At 43.4% G+C, this 21,077-nt stretch overlaps 1 protein-coding gene across 7 annotated transcripts in view; it reads right to left on the bottom strand.

Annotated features, from left to right (window-relative positions):
• Positions 1–3,987: 3,987 nt before the first annotated feature.
• LOC115386500 (thyroid hormone receptor alpha) overlaps positions 3,988–21,077 on the bottom strand; it is a 128,641-nt gene continuing 111,551 nt past the window's right edge. For 6 of the 7 annotated variants that reach the window (XM_030088817.1, XM_030088820.1, XM_030088819.1 and 3 more), the window contains 3 exons: positions 18,474–18,620; positions 16,962–17,220; positions 3,988–15,199 (listed from right to left, as the gene is read on the bottom strand). In XM_030088817.1, coding sequence (XP_029944677.1) covers positions 14,949–15,199; positions 16,962–17,220; positions 18,474–18,620 — 657 coding nt within the window. In that variant the 3' untranslated portion in view covers positions 3,988–14,948. The remainder of the gene's footprint in view (positions 15,200–16,961; positions 17,221–18,473; positions 18,621–21,077) is intronic. The other variant, XR_003931305.1, reaches the window with a different exon arrangement.

Raw genomic sequence — 21,077 nt, 5'->3', positions numbered from 1 at the left:
GACTTTTTAACAATGGCCTTTAATTGGAGCGGTGGCTTCTGTCTCTGGGCTGGAGGTGTGTGTGTGTGTGGACGCAGAAAATGGTTTCAGTGTGATCCTGTCCTGCCTCCTGTGGTCCAGAACTGTGATGACTTTGTCAGTTGAGCGAGGTAAAATGAAAAATGACATGGTCAATTAGACAGATGTGGCTTTGAAAAACATCAGATCCGATTAAGGAAAACGCATGAGAGTTGATTGGAGCTTAATTAAAAAAAAACAAACAAAGCAAAACATGATTTGTGCCGCTCAAACTGCCCTAAAACCATCCAATGTGTTTACATCTGCCTGCAGCCTCCGAACTTCATGTTTTAAGTCGACATTGCAGAAAAACAGAGCAGCGAGAGAAGCTGTGGTTTAAGATCCTTTGAAGAACATCGAGCTTTTTCAATCAGGCTCCTTTGATTTCAGAATAATGCTGGCAGAACCAGCGGCCACTCCAGAAGCTGGAAAGCCCAGACACTTGAAGTCCTGCCGCCTGCAGGAACACAGACGGAGCAAGAAGAAAAAGAAGCAGCAGCACTCGGCCCTCTATAGTCCTCTGCTGGCACCAGGTGAAGACGATCACACACTCACACACAGGTGAAACACATCCGGGCAGCGAGCAGCAATCAGGGAGCAAAATCCCAAGAAGAAGTGTATTGTTAATGTGCTTGATTAGCCTGAATCTCTGTCTAAATGTTTAAATGTGCTGTGTAAATAAAGCCATTGTTATGAAGCCAGATGAACTTCAGGAGAGTTTAACTTTAGGATTTAGGAGTCCCCGCCAAGCAAAGTCTCCAAAGCAAACACTCTGGCCCGAGTTTTTACTGCGTGTCGGGTTTTATTCTCCGTGTGTTTATTGCATGAAAGTAATTGACAGAAAAGGAAACCGAGCTGGAAAATAAAACTCAATTATCCTCATCAGAAATTGTTGAGTCGTAAGCAAGTTTTCAGCTCTCGACTTGGCCGCACGGCCGGCCACAACATGTGCGGTTGTGTGTGTGTGTGTTTTTTCCACGCTGGGCTCGTCCCCCCTACGTCCACGCCAAGCCCCTCCGCCGAGCCAGACGCCAGGAAAGTTTACCTCACCGTTTAAGGCTCTGGCAAAGACTCAGATACAAACCCAACGTGAATGAGAAAAAAGCTTTGTAAGTTGCCCAAAATGTCAGTGAAAACAACAATCAGAGATGAGCACATCGTTCTACTCTTTAATTAACCTCAGATTATGTTATTGGCACAACTTTTTAATCATACGGATTCAGATGTTCATCGTGCTTTTGACTAAAACCCCCTTGAAACTCTAAACTCTCCTCGGATGCCAAAGGTGAGACGGTTGGTTGAGACTGGAGAGCGTGCGCGCCTGACCTCGCTGGCGAACCAAACCGTGGAAAAAGTGCTTCGCCAACGCGGTTTGAGGCGTTGGGGGTTTACCTCATGGAGGAAGCGTCTGCTGCAGGGAGCAATCACAATCAGCCCAGACAACTCCTGCAGCTTTCTCTGATTACCGCTCATTAGAAACAAGACATTGTCTCCAATTCAGCGGAGAAATGTGGAAAAAGAGCAGAAATCGAAATCTTCCAGAGGGAGAAACTGAACTTATTTTAGCAGAAACTTGGTTCAGCGTCGCTAAAAACTAAAGACGTCATTACAGTTCATTAGTTTTACATTTTGGAATATGGAAGAGACAAATGAACTTCTGTCTATATTCATTTCTTAGCTTTGTCTCGAATGGCTCCTTTAGGGTTAACCCCTAACCCTTACTGCTGAAAAATATCTCTTTTTAAAAATCTGGTCCCTCATCTATCATCGTCTGTTGATAAAATTTCCTTTTATGAAAATGAGAAATTAATAAATCCTGTTTTTAAATAACATTTTATTCATCTTTCCAAAGCTCTTGAACCAGTGTGTCAAATGGAGACATAACTTTTAAAAATATGAGCACTGAACAGAAATATGTTTGTAAACTACATTCTAAAGGATGGATATCGGCACAGCTTCAATGTTTAGAATTCGCCAACACAACCATCAGTCATTCATCAAAAGTCTTGATATCAGTCCCCAAAATGTGCCTTAAACTGACACAAGGTGGAAAGTATTGATAACGTGCCGACGTTTTTCCTGCTGCAAAACTACGATCGCCTTCGAGAAGCAGCCTCACTGCATGATGCTTCCGCCGCCATGCCTGGTGTTCAACAGTAAGTGAAGTTTTGCTATAAATTTTGAGTATTAGCCTCACGGATCCCAATCAGTAAACTCAAAGTTGACTATTTTTAAGCTATTCTGTTTAAACGGTTTGAGTGATGGAGCCTTAATTAAATTTACTTGATGAGAATAGATTTAATTTGGATGTCGCCTTTAAACTGCTTTAAGATGCTCTCCGTCTGCTTTTATACATTCTCCTCCTGCTCTCGGTTCCCTGAACTTCATCTTGTTTGTGTTTTTCTCCTGTAATGCAGCGAGTGCTGAGGGATCTCAGAAAGCCCAGCGTGCGCCGTTGTCCGTCCAATCAATTACACCGTGCCACAGGTGGACTCATTTGAGACCCGCTTCAAGGATGATTAAACCAAACAGGACGCACCTGGAGCGCCGCAGCAAACTGTGTAATTACTTTGGGAAATGAGAACATTTCTAGCTTTGGTTTCTAATAAAAGTGCGAAAGCCAAAGAGAAAAAGAAGCTTTTTCTTGTTTTTTTTCTTGCGAGTTGCTTCAGACCACTCTGCAGAAGAAAATCCCACATATACACACTGCAGCGCAGCAGTGATTGATGCTTGTATTTTCAGTGAGGATCAATGACTCTCCCTGAAAACAATTTGCTTTTTTTTTTTTGTAAATGTCTCAAACTTATCAGAACTCCACTTCATCACACGGTAAATACTGTTTGTTCCAGTTGACAAAGAGATGAATTGATTAAATATTTTCTGCTACCAAGAAATATTGATTTGAATTTAAAAGAAACGCTTTCAAAGTGAGCTGGGATCAGTTTGAGTGACGGAGGAAATGGTTCAAGTTGGAATTTTTTTTTAAACTCGGATCGTTCAGCGGTTTCACTGAGATCAGTGGTTTTCACAGAACATGGGGCGGAGAGCTGGAGGGGTTCAGGGGGATGCCTTTTCCTGTCAGGATTTTCCTCATATTTATAAGGTGAATGTAGGAATAGTGTGTTTAACTGAATTAGAGGATTTAAATGAAAAGAATCTAATGTGCTTCACAAAGAGAGATTTTACGTGTGTGTGTGTGTGTGTGTGTGTGTGTGTGTGTGTGTGTGTGTGTGTTCTTGTATTTCTATCCTTGTCGGGGCCAAATTTCCCCACAAGGATAGCAAAACGTGGAACGACGTGCCTTGTGGGGACCTTTTTCCGGTCCTAAGTAGGAGAAACAGTGTTTTCTTGACCATGTTGTTGTTACTGAAAAAAGTAAAAGTGCAAAAACATTTCTTTAGGGTTAGGCTTTGTTGTGGTGTGGGTTAGGGTTAGGGTAAGGGTCAGGGTTAGGGGCTAGACATGAATGGGAGTCAATGAACGGTCCCCACAAGGATAGAAATACAAGACTGTGTGTGTGTGTGTGTGTGTCCTCCACTCTGAGATCCCCTGATTTGGATGCATTGAGTTGAATCAGGCATAAAAACAAAAAAAAACAAAAACAAAACAAAAGCAACAGCAGCCTTTCAGACTCATCCCCTGAAACAAAGCCCCCCCGGCCCCCCAGTGAGAGAGACAAAGCAGACCAAAGTGATATCAAATAATTTTATAATGTTGAAAATGAATGTCACACAGCCACAAACACAAACAGCTTTGAGCCATTGAGATGCCATTCTCTGATTGTGCCATGAATGATTTGTCACAGAAAACAAGACAACAACCGTGCCCATTACAAACCCACGACCGGCATTAACTTTTTTTTGTTCCTTTTTTTTTTTCTTTTTTGTGTCTGTTTTTGTTTCGTTTCTTGTTTTTTATTTTGTTTGAACTTTTTTAAAATCAAATACACCATCAAAACTCTCATCTCGGGGCGCTTCAACCCACGTCACATTCAGCTTTACATTCAACACTGTGCTCTGCCAACAAAGTTATGGCTGCTTCGCAAGCGGGTTACAGCGGGCCCGCTGCGTGCCGCGGGGGCCTCGCCTCACGTCTCGGGGATAATCGGGGGCGGGGCTGGGCAGGGGGGGGGGGGTTTGGCCGGGTTGTGTGCTACCGCGTAAAGTCACAGGGGAGGGGTGGGGTTAGGGGGTCTGCAAGGAGCAACAAACCAGAACAAGAGAGGACATTTTCATCACGGGAATAGGAGTCGGGACATGGGGACTTAAACTTTTTTTTTTCTTTTGTTTGTTTTGTCTTTTTTTTTCTTATTGAAGGCACAATTTCGTGGCCTGTGTGTTGAAACACTGGGTGCAAACAGCAGCACTGGAGTTTGGAAGAGGATGACATCTTTCTACGCAGATGACTGTGTGATAATTTGAGCTTGGGTTTGGCCAAACGACTCGGGGGGTCCCTCCGGCGCGCTCTTGTCCTGATGAAGCTTCAGTCCTCTCTTGGTTTGTCAGGGCAGAACACACATAGAGAAGGAATAAATACCTGCCAGCTGATGATAAATACTCAAAGCATGGCTTCATAGTTCATGCTATCGATTCCTTATAGACATAACAAAGTTAAGTGCATTGTTTTTCCGAGCCACAATATTGTTACAATGGTAAGCGTTTCTACCAAATTCACCCAACATTAATGACATATCTTGAGCAGTAGGTTATTATTTTTTTTTGTTGATTTTGTATTTTTTTTTTTTTAATCCAGTCTAGCTTACATTTCTGGGACGTGAAAAGGCTTCAACCAGAAACTTCCACACTAAACTGTGCCTGTCAAAACTCAAATTGCTCCTTCGGGCCGCCATAAAGCTGGCGGCCCGCACGTTTTTGAATCTCCCCGACGCTGCGCTCGGCTCCTGTACGTTAGAATTGTTCCATGCTTGAGACTGATCACTCCCCGCTCCTTTACTCTGGTGCAAAGCAGTAACGATGAGGTATGAACAGTTGTATACATCTTTTTTTTTTACTCTGTTTTTGGTTTATCTTGTGATTTTTTTTTTCTGTTACACTTTCATATTTTGAATGGTGAGGCTTACTTTCCATCAAAAGCAATAATCTTGTCACAACATTGAGATCTATATAGAATATATATGTACGTATGGCAGATTTATACATTGCAAAGATGATCCTGGTCTGAGGTTGAGATCGCCATGAGGGTGAGTGTGGGATTTTTATTAGATTTTTTTCTGTTTTTGTTGACCCAGATCAGGAGTAAGAGCAAATGCCCAGCTTAGCAAGTGATACAGCCCAAGCAACTGCGGAGAGCAGGACTCAGGTTCACATTCACTGTCAGTTCCACTAACTGGACGTTGGATTGGGGGGCAAAAAAAGCAAAGAAAACTTTAAATTAGCAAAAAAATTGCAAAATATTTGCACTAAAACTGTAAGTTAGGTGATGTTCTGTGGAAGCGGAAGAAATAAGGGAGTGTAGAGAAAGTATTTGCAAGGGAAAGGGTTAATTTTATATTTCTCACTTAATATTTAGCCATAAATAATTATATTATTTAGTTACCATTAATACCAGTTGAATGTTTCCTCGTTATCAGTGATTTAATATAAAGTCAAGGTGAATCAATTGGTTCAAAGGTATTAGTGTTTTGTCGCATAAAAACTCTGAAAACCATGAAAAATGATAAAAACACAATTAAGTCTGATCTTTTTTTATTTATTAAACATAGATAATCTTTAGTGATGTTCAACTCTTCTAAACACCCATAAAAGTACTTTTTGTATCATCGTTAAGTGACTTTATTACCAAAAAAAAAAGTGTTGGATTTAAAGCGATCGACCCTACACAATTTTTTTTTTCTACACTCCCTTGACGAAAAACCAAAAAATCTTTTAGTTAAAACAGAAAACTTTGGTCCAACTGGTCCTCACACAATACGAAGGGCGAAAATGTGCGTGCTAATGTTCTCTTCAAAGTGCCAACACAGCAGAAATACAATAGGCTAATTTGGTATATGAGGGAAATATTTTGGACTCGGTATTAATAAACGTGTTGGTGATGGTAGGAAGTGGATTCTAGCTGGTAAGAATCACCTGAATTTGGAAAAGACACAAGATACTGTGATGAAATTGACTTTGAAAGCTCTATCATACTGTATTATTTGTGTCTTCAACCTGATTTTTTGTTATTTTAACATTTTGTGAATTTTTTTTCTGAAAGGTACAATCAAGGTGCATACGTGTTAAATTATTGGCTTGAATTCTGTCACCATTTCCAATGAATTTTCTTTATTTTTCTTGTGATATGAGTTTAAGTTTTTGCATTAAGTTTTTTTTTTATATTTTTTTTTTCAAAGAGTTTTACTTTAATTAAAAAAATCAACTTCATGTGTCATACATAAAGCTTTGAGTGCTTCAAATTTGGTGCATACATGGGTTGGAAGATGTTTAAAAAATGGTGGATTTTTTTTTTTTTGAAAATATAGTTTGATAAAATTAAAAAAAAAACAATATAAAAATGTAATCATGATTAAATCTATGCTATCTAATTGGCGGAAGCTAGCAGCTGACAACACAGCAGGAAGCAGAGAAGATAAATCGAGTTTAAAAACTTGAAAAATTGCTTTTTTTTTTGTTTTTCTGAAAAAGTCAGAATACAAATTCAAACCACACTCTAGTTTTTCACACTAAAATGTTTTAGGTTTTCGATGACTTAAAGTCGACCACTGTTACACAACAGTGAATAATAAAGTGCTGCTATATACAACTGTTAGCATTAGCTGGCTCTGGCGCCAAAATTCCTCCTTGTGTGAAGCGACCAGTGGACCTGGATTTATTTTAGCTAAAGGGATCCTGTGTGAAGGGTTTTTATTTTTTTTCAAACGTTATTTGTCGATTAGTGAAACTGAAGGTGAACTGAACCCTGACTCCTGGATGATGTTCGAGCACTAGCTACCACTGCACCAACGATGGTCTGAAAGTGCTTATACAGCCATATTCTCACAGTAAAGCATCAACACAGATAGACAGATATTCACTTACCAAGAAAATCAGATGCAAATCAATCATGACATAAAAGAAGAATCATTAAAAAAAAAAAAAAAAAACAGCTTGTTTTTCCTCTAACCCCCGAAACAAAGTCACTTCATCCCTTGCTTTTACATCACTCAAGATATTCAGTCCTCACACCCCAAGTCTTTTTTTTTATAAACATACTATATCAAAAAGTACTCATCAGTAGCAGTCTGTCACGCGATCCGGGTTTTCAACCCAACCTGCAGAACTCATCCATCCCCAGAATAAGCGGAAACAACGAACACTTGGTGCACAACGAAAGCAACGTCATCAACAACATCGAAAACAACATGAGTGTGGGACTTCACACCGTGTCTTTAATCGTACAATTTTAGTATTTTACATTCCACATGTGGACATATTCCTGCAGGGATTGTCGTCTTTCTCCACCAAAGAGTGCTAGTATGAGTTGGAGTAGGTTTCTGTGCGAGTGCGCAGGGGTGGGGGTGGGGGAGGAAGAGGGAGGGGAGGGGGGTTCAAGGGAGGGGAAAGAGAGGGAGAAGAAGAAGGTGCACACCGAGTGGACGGGGGTCGGGGAGTAAAATCGCGAGAGAAGAGGTGTGTATGTGTGTGTGTTTGTGTGGTGGGGTGGGGGGGGGAGGGTTTTGAAGACCGAGAAAACGGGATGCTGGATGGGGAAAATTGGGATTGGGAGGTGCGAGAGGAGCTGGAAGAGAGAGATGTGAAGAAAAGTGTGAAGAGATGTTAACTTACAGATGTTTTCCCTGGGTAAGTAGTAAATAAAAGCAGTAGTTGAACTGTTCTCAGAGTGGTTTGTTAGAGTTTTGTGCCATGCTGCATCGTCGAGTTCACATTATAGGTTATTGTAAACGTAACATAACCCTAACTCTAATCGAAGAGACCGAGAGAGGAGGAGAGAGAGAGAGAGAGAGAGAAGGAAAGAGAGAGAGAGAGAGAAAACACAATTCTGTGGTCACCGAGCAGAAATTATGGAGACTTTTTGCTTTTCTTCTGCAGCTTGGCTCGGGGGGGGGGTGACACAGGGGAGGGGGGCCGCTTCAACCTGTGCACCACAACTCGGACCACGTTCGAGAAACGCAGAGCAAATCTTTCTCTTTTCATTTATCTTTTTTTTTCTTCTCGTTTCACTTCACATAGATGCGAGCGGTCCACAATTCTGGGAGAAGTTGGACAGAAAACACAAAAGCATCTGAATGCGATCAGGAGCAAATCGCTCAAACTCTCAGGCTGATTGTGTGTCTGCATCCAATCTTCCTGATCGCTCTGTCCACTGCTTATGAAGCACTTTGAGTTACATTCAGAGTAATTACATTAATGAAATCAATGCCTGAGCTCAGGAACACAGCAGAGGAGCTTTCATCGTCTGAGCTCGTTTTACATGGACCGACTTGGAAGTTGGTCCAATTAATCCATATTACCAATTTGTTTGGGGAATTCTAGTGTAATTTCTCCTCACAGGGCAGAAAAAAACTGCATGGTGATTTATGTAATTCGGTATTTGTGCACATGCCACATGAAGGAAGGCTCAATTAATACTGAATATTTGCATGTGTGGGACGAGTCGTTGCTGCGATCAAGAGGACAGTTTTAGTGGGTAATTTGTTTCAGTCATGAGACGCGAGGCGACACGCTGCACACATGACAGCACAAGATCCAGATCTGTTGTCCTTCTCTTGATTCTGATTAATTCCGGTTTGAATGTGCTGCACAGTTTTACACTTTCCCCATTTATGTCCGTCATAGGAACAGATCTGGACTGCAGGCAGGTTGGTTTAGAGTCCAGGTGCCGATTTAATTAAAAAGCTTGAGTGATTTGCATATGATCTCAGTCTCAACTACCGCTTGTGCATTCAGCCAACTTTTCCAGAATCAGACCCTCAGGGGAAAAAAAAAAAAGCTTTTATGATTTCCTGTTTCATGGCGAGGACGTTATGAAGCCATAAAAGTTAAGAAGAAGCGCTCCATGTCTTTTGAGTTTTGCTGCAGCGATCTTTGATTCGTCCCGATTAACAGACCAGATTTAAAGAAGTGAATTGGAATCGCCCGCGGTCTGAACAGCAGAATGATGGCGTCAGTGTCCGGGTTTGAATGGCTTTTTCGGTGAAGGAGGATGGTTTGCTGTCTCTCTGCTATGCTGGTGCATCTGATCATGGCTGAAGGCAGTGTGCTCTGTGGTGCTGGTGTGTTTACTTATTTTAAGAGAACAGGGAGAGGACTTCTCCGGTGATCATTTGGCTGAGAAAGAAAGAAAGAAAGAAAGAGAGAGACAGAGAGAGAAAGAGACAGAGAGGCTGTGCTGCCAGCTCGGGTCGCAGATCGTGACGCCGGCCTCGTCTTTGCAGTCTCCGAACGAGGGCGAAACCGAGGAGGACGGGAGGAGTGGAGGGTGAGGTCTATGGAGGCGAGCTGGTGGTCACCGGCAAGGCAAACGAAGCGCGTCGACGGGAAACTAACACAGGTGTGTAGACGGACTCCTGACACCCTTTGCTACGTGACGGGTCGGCCGGAGTCGGAGGCGCGAGCGGAGCTGGCAGCAGGAGTTCAGCCACTGATAGCTCTAATGCCACGTACAATAACTGTAACATTTATATATATCTATATCTATAAATATATGCTTCTATATACTGTATAGTGTATATTTTGTATTACCGACCTCTGCGAGGCACATTGACATGTCTGAATTACTAAGCCAGCAGTTTTCCTGTCTGAAGCCGCGACTCGCCCTTCTCCCCGCCCCCCCCCACCGCCCCCCCCCCCCCCCCCCCCCCCCCCCACCGCCCTCCCTCCCCCCCCCCAACCGGGTTGCTGCATGGCTTTCATTCACAGTGATAGTGAGCGGAGTACAAACACAGCAGGCCTGGAGACAGCGGGTGTGATCCTGTACAGCTCGATCATCCTATTGCTGCGTGTGTGTGTATGTGTGTGTGTGTGTATGTATGTGTAGGTGTGTGTGTGTTGTGTGCATGCATGCATCCCTGTAAAATCAGCATGTTCTATTTAAATACCCTGCAACATAGATTAGTAACACTGAGAGTGGCGGCGCCTAGAGGCCATGTCACAGTCCTTGGAGGTTTTTCTTCTAAAACCAGGTAATCGGGAGATGAGAGAGTGGATCGCGTGTGTCGGAGAGAGTATTGTTAAGACTGCTACAGACAGGCAAGAGCAGGAAAGATGTTGGAGGAGAAGGCGGGGAGGGGGAGCGGGGAGGGGGGGGTTTCAGGAGGGCCTCTACGGGATACAGACATTGTGGTTTTAGTGCAACAGAAAAAAACCTGATAATTATTTGTCGTGGATGGCAATTGGGGATATGGTTGGTGGAGATCTTCTCAGCAGTGTTAAACTCATGTTGTAAGTTTTCCGGGATAGGACGGTCGCTCAGAAAAGTCTTCTCGATAGCCGTAGTCTGTTTCTGCCGCGACGGCGAGGGAAGGATCTGGAGATGTATCATCGCAGGGTCAGTTTGTTTGTTTGTTTCTTTAATTCTTTTTTTTCTTTTTTTTTTCCTTTGTTTTGTTTTGCGTGGCGGTTGCAAGCGGCTTGGCCTTTGCGTCACGCCGCCACAGTCGCACACTCGCCGTTTCCCTCACCTCAAGCCCCGGGGTGACGCCGGATACTGCTGACCCACTCGCTGTTTTGAATTCACCTCCCAGTCACCACCCACAAGTCTGTTGGCCTGACCCGACGGGGCCGTAATGGCTTCCACTGGAGTCCCAGCTTCCAGCTGTCGTCGTCCTCCTTCCTCCGACAGCTTTCGTGTTTATTAAGTTCAACCGGCACACGGTAAATGTCCCAAACTCACCCACCCCGCCCTCGCTGTCATTTCAGGACCCGAAATAAAAAGGAGAGATTGAGAGGAAAAAGAATTCAGAGTGACTCTTGGTCCCACGTGGTGTGTGATGAAAAACTGGAGATAGAGGCGTCTGCCGAGTGAGCTGTAGACGGTTGATCCATGGCCCGTTTCAGAAAGGAGCAGCACACTCACAGGGTCCATGCTGGCAATTCATGTGTACACTGTGTGCACCTATATATAGATATATATCTGGACGGGTGACCAGCTAAAGGAAAACAAACAAAAAAAAACAAAACAAAACAAAACAAACATTTTACCTCCATGGTTCGTGGCTGCTCATCTCTGTAACCCTGAAATCCACCGTAATGTGTGATTCCACCCTATGATACGAGCATTTCAGAAATTAATGGACTTTCTGGACGATAAGTCGTACTTTTTTTAGTGTTTAGTTGGTAATGCTTTAAATATACTGGTAAATATCATCCATGGCCACCAGATGGCACTGTAGGACAACAGTATGCTGCTACAGAACAATTCTGTTTGACACTGAAGCGCAATGTCGTCAAAAAGCAGAATTTAAATCAAACAGCATAGCAGAAAGAATATGCAAGAAAGAAGAAAACAACGAAGGCTAAAAGCAAAGCCGAAGCAAATTTGACTCAAGTCCAGAAAAAAGGTAAGTGTCTGTTTATGTTTTACTATTTCTCTTCAAATACAGCTAAACATTGAGGTACATTTGAAGACGGAAAAAGACTGATTGAATCTCAAGAACTGCTCCACTTCAGAAATGTTGCTAGTCCGAATGATGAAACTTCAAAAATCTAATAAACACGAAGACGTCAACGTCATCTGCATCAAACTAGATGAGGAAGTTTTCGGAGCGGCACAAAGCAGCGCGACGTCTGAAACACCACCGTACTGCAGATCGGAGTGGCGTTGGATCCAAAACAATCTGGTGGATTTCGCGGGTTAGAGGGAGTCGCAGCGAATTTGAAAAACACAAAGCAGAGGGCGCCTTTATCTTCCATCCTGATGTAACAGCTACAGATGACCCTCAGTTTCTCAGCACCATCCCCACCACAGAAAGACGTGGAGAATCAACGTGGCTGGAACTGCTTTTCCTTTAATTCGTCACCCATCTGTGTGTGTATAATATATTAATGTATATATTTTTATATATATATAGATTTATTAATATCTTCATAATCTGCATGCTGTGTGTGTTTGTGTGTGTGTGTTGCAGACAGAGGGGCAGCTGCACTGAGATGAGAGGTGAGGTAGAATCTGTTGGTTTCAGGCGGGACTTGAAATGGGTACAGGCGCCGTTTGGGGGGGAAGCCTGCAGAGGTAAGGTTCCCGGCCCCCCTCCCACCACCGCCACCTCTCCGTGCTAGTGCTGAACCTAGCGGGAGGACGGCGGGGCGCTGAGGAGGCGGAACTGTGGAGCGACTAAACTATCAGGGACAGCGGAGGGGGTGGGGGAGGGTGTGTGGAGGGGGAGTGGGAGTGCAGCCCGGCGGGATTTTAGCAGGGGAGAAGGATGAGCAACAAAACAACTGAGGTAATACATGAGACAACAACTTAACGGATTTGTGTAATGTGCGCGTGTGAGGTAATGAAAACAAGAGGTATGTGTTGGAGAGGTATTCTAGCTATATAAATATAAGCAGACGTTCACGGTAGGCTGCAGTTTATTAATAATGACCTTGGATGCAAAAGCGATAAGATGCCATGAATACGACTGTGCTTTCAGTTCGAGTACTATCTTTCTAACTAAAAGGACAGTGAGATAATACTGAACACTCTCAGGAACGTGAAATCAGTTTTCAAACAAACTGTGAATATTCAAACGTCACCAAATATAATCTGCTTGGAGAGTCAACTGTTGCTTAGCTTTTATTACTTTCTTATATTTGGCCACTTAGTGGACGTAAAAAAATTAATCGGCTGCTTTTAGCATAATTTTTGGTCTCCATCAACTCCTATTGTTTCTTTTTTTTTTTTGTTTTTTGCTAAAATACATTTACTTGCTAGCCACTATATTTGGTGCTGGCATACATTTGGTTTAACAGTGCCGCTTATAATAAATAACTAATTTAACACTTTGTGAGAGGTGGAATGCTATACATGCTAACATTAGCTCTCAGAGCTGGTACAGGCCACAAATATATTTGAAATAAACTTTGTTTTTTCTTGGGAAACATGGCCTCAAATCATGTTTTAGTCTCTCTAAGTATTAAGAATAGATTTTATATACATCATGAAGAAAACTAACATTAGCTTAGCGTAAACCTGGAAATGCAAAGTCAGCTATATTTTAGACTCTAAATATAATCAAGTTCTACTCTTAGAATTGAGGATTAGTCGCTTCGACTATCATAAAACGAGTGTTTTTGAGACTTTAACCACAGGACAATAATGGTTTTCAGTCTTTGTGATGAGCTAAGCAACTAGCTATTCGCTATAGCTGAATATATAAAGTACAGACTCTCGAGGGCTGTGATTTATTTTTTGATCTACGACTACAGAAAGCACAGTGATGTTCATCACATCTTATAAACTTTCAAGGTACAATATGCAAGATTTTGGTAACACCCCATGTAGCCATTAGGTGGCGATAGTGAGTCACTGTAGCATTCATTTAATGAATCTCTGCAGTCTGCTCTCAGTTTCCACGAGCTTTAACAATCAGACAGGTGAAAGGTCAGAGTGACTCACCACACCACCAAGTGTCACAAAGTGGTATCACCAAACTGGACGGGCTAGAACTACAGTACAAATTCCTACAGCACCATACACTAACGCCTCTGAGGTGACGCTAAAAGTGTATTTTTCTACGTGTTCTCTTCATCATTAGAGATTACTGTTAAACTTTTAAGAAGTAAAAATATTAGACATTATAGGTTTATCGTAGACTATTTGGCCGCTCCCTCCTACAGGGGGCGCCACAGCATGTTGTTATATACTTGGCTAGTTTTTATGCTGGATGTCTTTCCTGCCGCAGACCGGGATCCAAACCCCGGGTCGTTTTCATAAATTATGCTAGTCTCTAACATAACGGTTAACTGCAGCTACGTGACGCACGTGCCAATAAATACTACATTTATAGATGTAAAGTGTTTCTGTTGTATCTTGTAACTGCATGGCTCTACGTTTTCTAGTTAGACTACCACCGCCCACACAATTAACGAGGAAACACATTTTTACAATGCATGAGGTAAGAGTGTGGGGGTGTGTGTTTATATATGCAAGCACTGCAGTATGTGTGTGTGTGTGTGTGTATGTGTGTGTCTGTATATGTCTCTGTGTGTACATGATAACGTTACAGAGAGGTCAGTACGTGAGGGAGGTAGGTTGACGGACACTCACGGGGCCTCGCGGTCGTGGTGGGGCGGACGCAGGGGGGGGGGGGGGGGGGGGGGGGGAGATGGGTGGGGGCTGTTTTGGAGGGACGGGGGTTAGGGCTGTGTGTGTGTTTGTGTATGTGTGTGTGTTTGTGAAGTGCTAATGATCAGGTCCCAGAGATTTCAAAAAAATGGACTACACTTTGTCTGAGGTGTTGGGTGGGTGTGCAGCTAGTCGAGGTAAAACCGAGCCCCCCGGTTTGCATCAGTCGCCGGTAAAGTACAGCTGTTTGTCCATACAGGTGCAAAGAGGAGTTAAACCGATGTGTTTTGCATATCGAGATACTGTACTTCTATGGCAGTGTGTTTAAAACCTGTGAATAAATCCTTAGAACTCTGTATGTGCGCCCCTGTCAGGATGACGAGAAGCATTGCCAGGTTACCAGTGTGTGTCGTATTGGTGTGGATGTGTGTTTGCTGGTGGCGGGCGGTGGGTCTTGTGAGTGTTCGACAAACAAAAACGGGGGTGGGGGAGGAAAAGAAAAAAAAACAAAATAAAAAACAAAACGAAAAAAAAAAAATTTAACAGATCACATTCCCACTGAAGGAAAAATTAAAAAAATCCTTCTTCTCTTGTCCTTCGCCCACGCTTCCTCTTCTACCGATCACCCTGCATGCGTCCTTTTTCAGAAAGGCGGGGTGACTGATTCACACCTCCTGGTCCTCGAAGACCTCCAGGAAGAGCGGGGGGAACAGTTCGTTGGGACACTCCACCTTCATGTGGAGGAAGCGGCTGGCGTGGCACGCCCCGATCATGCGCAGGTCCGTCACCTTCATCAGCAGCTTGGGCCAGAAGTGGGGAATGTTGTGCTTGCGGTAGTTGATGTAGTGCTCGAACGCCAGCAGGTAGGCCTCCTGACACTGCTCGATCTTCTCCACGCTGGTCAGCCCCGACCGGTCTGCAAGGACAGGAGACGGGACAAGTGATAGAAATGAAACAAAACCTCTCTTGGATCAGACAGATATAAGGCTTCAATGTAAGCTTTTGTTCGCTTTGTTTTTGCTTTTTCTTTTCAGGCAACATTGTCCCTGTGCAGTGAAACTGCAGAAATGCTGAAAACGATGTAGTAGTAAGCTGAATTAGTTTTTTTTCCATGAAACCACATACATTCAGAGAACAATACACTATAAACATTAACAATGGTGAGTGCAGAGACCTTCACATGGACGGATAAGAGAGTTGGATTGTTGTAACGGGGGACTCTCAACTACTGAAACTAGAGTCCCGACAGAATGTGGACTCGTTGTTATTGACAAATGAAACAAAACAACAAAAGCTGCCTTTTGAATAGGGCCTTAAAGTTATTTGGCTTTCCATTAAATGGTGAATAGATTTCTCACAAAGCTCCTTCACACTGTTAATCACATTCACACACACTGAAGGAGACCGCTGCCATGTGAAGAACAGCGCTCAAACCTCAAACAATTTGGTGTTCAGTATGTTGCCCAAGAGCTCCTCCACAAATGTGGGATCAAATTTGCAACCTTGCGTTTGAAAGAGAACCCGCTGCATGATCCACTGGGAATTGTCTTTGTGCTTTTTCTTCCAAGTTTCCACTAAAATAGTGGCGTGGGGCTGCAAGATATCCGGTCAAGATGCAATCCCTGATTCAATGAGATTGTTCTTGGAAATGTGCTTTTCTTTCCAAACTGCAGTACTATTTTAAGAGCAAAAGCGTAAAACAGTTTGCTCTTATATGCCACGGGAAATTCACGAGAACAAGGAAGGATGAAGGGAAAAGCACCTGGAGAACACAATGCCCGAAGCTACGCACAATGCGGACGACACACGCTCTTTGAAGTAAGAAAAAGTTGGCGGAGGACACAACACATCCGTTGTTCCAGGCTGAAGAGTACTTAACATGACTGGTGGAGTGATCCCGACATGCAGAGGAGACGCAGCTACTCTGTGAAGTAGCGGGAGATGTCAGAACGACGCACTGACAGGACGCATTTTGTTGCGCCGTGAAGCCCGGTTGAGTAAAAATGTTAAAAAATGAATTCTGTGCACCAGCTGAGTGATGTGAGCCCAGAGGCACAGATCTCTCTTATTATTTATGAGTCGGTTATTGAATATTTTACTGTATTTTTGTCAGGATCGTTTCATTCTGCGAGGGAGGAAGCTTCTGATGCACAGCAGCGAGGAGAGGTGGACCAAAAAAAAAAAAATAAATAAATAAAAACGCATGCAAAACAAAAAATGACAAGACCACAGGTAACAAGAACTGGGATTGAAAAACAAACCAAACGAAACGGGGATGTGTTTTATATCATCAGAAATACGACGCAAAACATGTTGAATGTGTAGAAACGATTACATTCACATGCAGAAAAGGGAAGACTCTCGACAGGACGTCCAATCCCATGTGTGTAACGACGGCTTTAATATTCATGTACAGACGTTTCCATTGTGTAGGTATTCCCATGGATTATCGGATTGCAGTGTGATTTTCCACCGCGCATGTAATATTGATGGCTTCTGCAGTAAGTACACACATAAATAAAGTATTCCTGTTTACATTATATAATAATAATAATCCAAACATATTGTCGTTGCACGTCTCGCTCTACTTCCTGTTGCTTTTTAGACAAGAGAAATGATCTATTTTCTACAATTTATAGGATTTTAGGAAGTTAAAGTCCAGCTGGGTCGCCGCTCACCTGAGCTCATGAGCAGCACGGCCTGCATCAGGGCCACCTCCGAGTCGTCCAGGTTGAACTGCGCCAGGCTCTTGCCCAGATCGAAGATGGCGTCCGACACCACGCCCAACCCGCCGTTCTTCAGCTGCTCGCGCTTCACGGCCATCTCGCCGTTGAGTGTCAGCGTCTCGCTCTCCGGGTCGTAGCGCACGGCGGCGCGGAGCGACATGATCTCCATGCAGCAGCCCTTCAGCAAGATGATCTGGTCTTCACAAGGCAGCTGCGAGAGAAAAGCTTTCTGGTCATCCGGAGGGAAAATCAACACGTGAAAGGTTTCAATTTCCCCCTCTTTACACTGTTGATCACATTTACAATCGAGGCGGCTGGCATGCAAGACACTCAATGTCTTGCTCAAGGACACTTGTACATGTGGACAGATACAGAATCAAACCTGCAACCTTCAGTGAGAGAAAACTCACCACTTCATTTGTATCAAGTTTTTCTTTTCACATTTTCACATTTCTCCTGCTGTTGCACTGCTTGAAGTTTGTTTTCATGCCCTCAAATGTCCAGAAAGTAACTTTAAAAGCTGCCTTGTTGTCTCAAAGCAATTTCTACAGGAGTAGAACTGATTGTCACAAATGATTCTGATGTGTTGGACATAAGTGAGACGATGTTCTGGAGCACTGCAGAGAATAACTTACACGATTTATCGCACAACAAATCCCCTGCTGTGCTTTATGTAACCGGGAAGTCCCTACAATATACATGATGGCTGCACTCAGATAGGTGGGGCACACACACACACACACACACACACACACACACACACACACACACACACACACACACACACACTGGAGTGGTGACTCATCATTTCATCCACAGAGACAGAGTTCGGCAGATGCTCGGGGGGAGGAGGCGGATTATTGTTCGGTATATTCCCAAATGGCGAGCAGCGGGACGAAAGCTGCAGAAACAGGAAGTGAACAATCCAAAAGAACCTCATTCAGATTGAGGATTTCATCGTATTTGCTGATCTGGAAAAACCACATGTTTATTTGTGTGTAATTTCCAAAAATTCAAATCTACACACCACAGCAGTAAAGATGCTGCTCGCTATGGAGCCTCTTTGTGTTTCATGAATCATGGGAAAGACAAAAGCTCCAAAGGAAGCGAATCAACTGAGATATTTATGTTGGAAAGTAGATGCAGAGTAATGGAAACTTCACTGACACTGCAAAATACAGTTTTAAAAATTTGAAGAAGTGGAATATTTTTGTTTTGTTACTTTTCAGCTTTGATTTGGGATTTCTTTAGATAAATGTTGTTAACCTGCATGTTCTCTGAATATAGATGCTCTTTTTTCACCTTTGAGTCGCACCGTGAATCCTAGATTTACCTCGAGTACTCTCCTGAAGTCAAGACGCTTGGCGACCAAACCGTACGCCATGTCCATACACTTCACGGTCCGAGTCTTCCAGGAACCGCCCGCTACCTACGGACGCGCGCGCTTATTCATATCCGGCTCACCTCTGAAAACATGGGCAACTTCTTGGCAAAGTCGACGACGCGGGTGATGGCGGGAGTCATGATCTTGGTGAACTCGCTGAAGGCTTCCAGGTCCACTTTGTCTCCGTCCGATGTGGGCATCATGGGACCCTGGCCGATGTCGTCGGGCTGGAAGCACAGCGGGAGCATCGAGTCATTCTTTCTGAATCAGACCGCTTGTGACATTCAGCATTTCACAATACGTCTCATTATGAGGTTTTTGAGCAAACTCTGAAGTCTCCGTTTAAAAAAAACACTGATGCTGGTGTCAAATTACAAGCGCTGGCTTCTGCATAGCGGCAGCATGTTTGGAAGATAACCAGAGGTAAGAAAGTTGAATTTCATAAGTGAGCCTTTGAGACTGAGCTCTTTACTTCCTCCCATAAATCAGTGACAACCTGGCAGCAATAAAAAGACGGCAGGAGGTGATTTGGTTCTAGAAGAAAGTTCCTGCTCGGTCCAGATGGGAACGTAATGGGACAAACTGGTGCAGCAAACCTCCATCCAAATCTAGTTAGATCGTAAACACAGCAGCGCTTATTATATGTTGTTATGTAAAGTTGATTTAATGTTTAATGCTGAAAGAACGCTTGTTTGCAAAGCTGTTCCTGTAAACGCTGATTGAATTAGTCTGCAAATCTATTAAACGTCCAACCTCTCACCAGTTGGCTCCAGGAATTTTATCAATTAAACAAATTAGAGTTTTATTCATGTACAAGGCCATTTAGCGATCATAAAGCTGCCTGCTACATGTCGGGCTCACGCAGCCGTCAGACGGCAGTTTTTAGAGCAACTGGGGAGGAAAATACTCTCTCACAAAACAATTGATGACAGAAGATTGGCAAAACTTTCCTTTTAACCAGGAGCATGGTTTTCAGGCTTTCTTTTTTTTTTTTTTTAGGCCCACGGGCCTTATATCTGACACCCCTGAAGAAAGGTGCGTGAGAGCGTGAGAGAAAAAGCTGATATTTAATCACTTTGCTGGGTTGGAGCTGTGCGAGGTTTGAGGTTATCTGGTGACTGTACATCGAGTGATTTTAAGTAAAAATTGCAGATGGTTTAACAGTGTTGTCATGAACCATATTCTTTTCAAATATTGCATTCATTCATAAAGAGTCTTTTTAAAGGGGGGGGGTTTCTGGAGGGACCATGAAGGTTTAAATTGCTGGTTCCAGAGGGTGAACATGAAGGAGTCCTGAAAGATAAATATGGATTTATTTTTGTAACTGTGAAGCATAAAAGGAAAAAAAAAAAAACCTCTTGAAAATTAGCATAGGAGAGCTCTACTCCATGTTCAGAGGACTGAAAACTCTGAGCTACAGCTGAAAGCTCAGCTTATGGCTTTTTTTCTCTTCCATTGTACAGTTTTTACATTAAAAAGGGGGCTCAGCTCTATTTTTTATTTTATTTTTTTTGTGTGTATGAAACTGGCCTCAGCTGGTGTTGCGGTGATGAAACACCGACCAAGAGAAAGAAAAACCCCAGAATCTTTCAAAGTCGCTGCTCATTAAAAGGCTCAGAGACTCACATGGTAACAGCGTGGAACCAATTTAAATACCGCCACGCTATAAAAAGACACAGCAGATAGTAGACAGGAGTGCAGAGCAAATTAGGAACACATCATCTGAGTTTAACAGGCTGACAAAAGGATAATGAGAAGAGCCATATCGCAGAGCAACAGGGACAAATAGGCTGGAGTCAGCTTAGAGGGATGTGGTGGTAGCGGCGCACAGCTGATCCTCATCCTGTTTTGATGAAGAGGGATAATGGGAACACGAGCGCCAGGAAGCAGCTTTACACAATGATGGAGCGGCTTTATGGATCACTTGGGGGTAAACTTGAGGGTCATTAGCAGGATACTGTAAATCAAGTCAGACAACAAACGTCTGTAAAAATCTGTAAAAATGATCACGCCGACGCTGAAACACGGCGCAGCGTGTTCACAAGACGCTGCAGCAGTAACTCCTGACGGCCGCTCGGGGAAAAAAAAAAGTTGAACACCCCGAGCTTTTAAACTTTTGTTGTATGCCCGTCTCTTCTGTATTCCTAGAATTGTTGATGTTCTTTGTATTTCTTTGCAGTAAGGCTGTGACGTTGCAGGCTGTACTCTGATTGGCTCTGCTGCTCACTCCCAAATACACATTCTGCTCTCGGGCGTCCTTGTCTCCTTTGTCCAAAAAAAAAAAAAAAAGAAAAAAGAAACCCTTTAAAAATGCTTTTCAAAAAAATAAAAAACCCCGTCTCCGGCTTTATGGAACGGTTGCCTGGTAACTGCCGCCCGACCTTTGTGCCCGAGTAACCATCGGCGTCTTTGAACACGTGAGTCGGCACGAGGGGAAGCCGCTGATGAAACAGAGAGCTGTCCGACTGCCTTTCTCCACAAAATGAAAAGAAGTCGATTTCCTTCATGCTGGAGCTTGATTTTTGAAGTGGAAACGACTCCCAGCACACTGCGGGGAGGAAGCTTTTGGAATAACGAGCTGCATAAAAGAAGGAAGGAACTGCTGTGTGGGTCCCAAACAACGCCCACTCATTTCATACAGCCGCTTCACGTTTTAGGAAGACTTCATGTTTTCCGATGCACTT

This window comes from Salarias fasciatus, chromosome 4 (genome assembly GCF_902148845.1).
Source record: "Salarias fasciatus chromosome 4, fSalaFa1.1, whole genome shotgun sequence".
Taxonomy (NCBI): Eukaryota; Metazoa; Chordata; class Actinopteri; order Blenniiformes; family Blenniidae; genus Salarias; species Salarias fasciatus.
The sequence above is the reverse complement of the archived record's forward strand: the minus strand, read 5'-3'. Positions and strand labels throughout refer to the sequence as shown.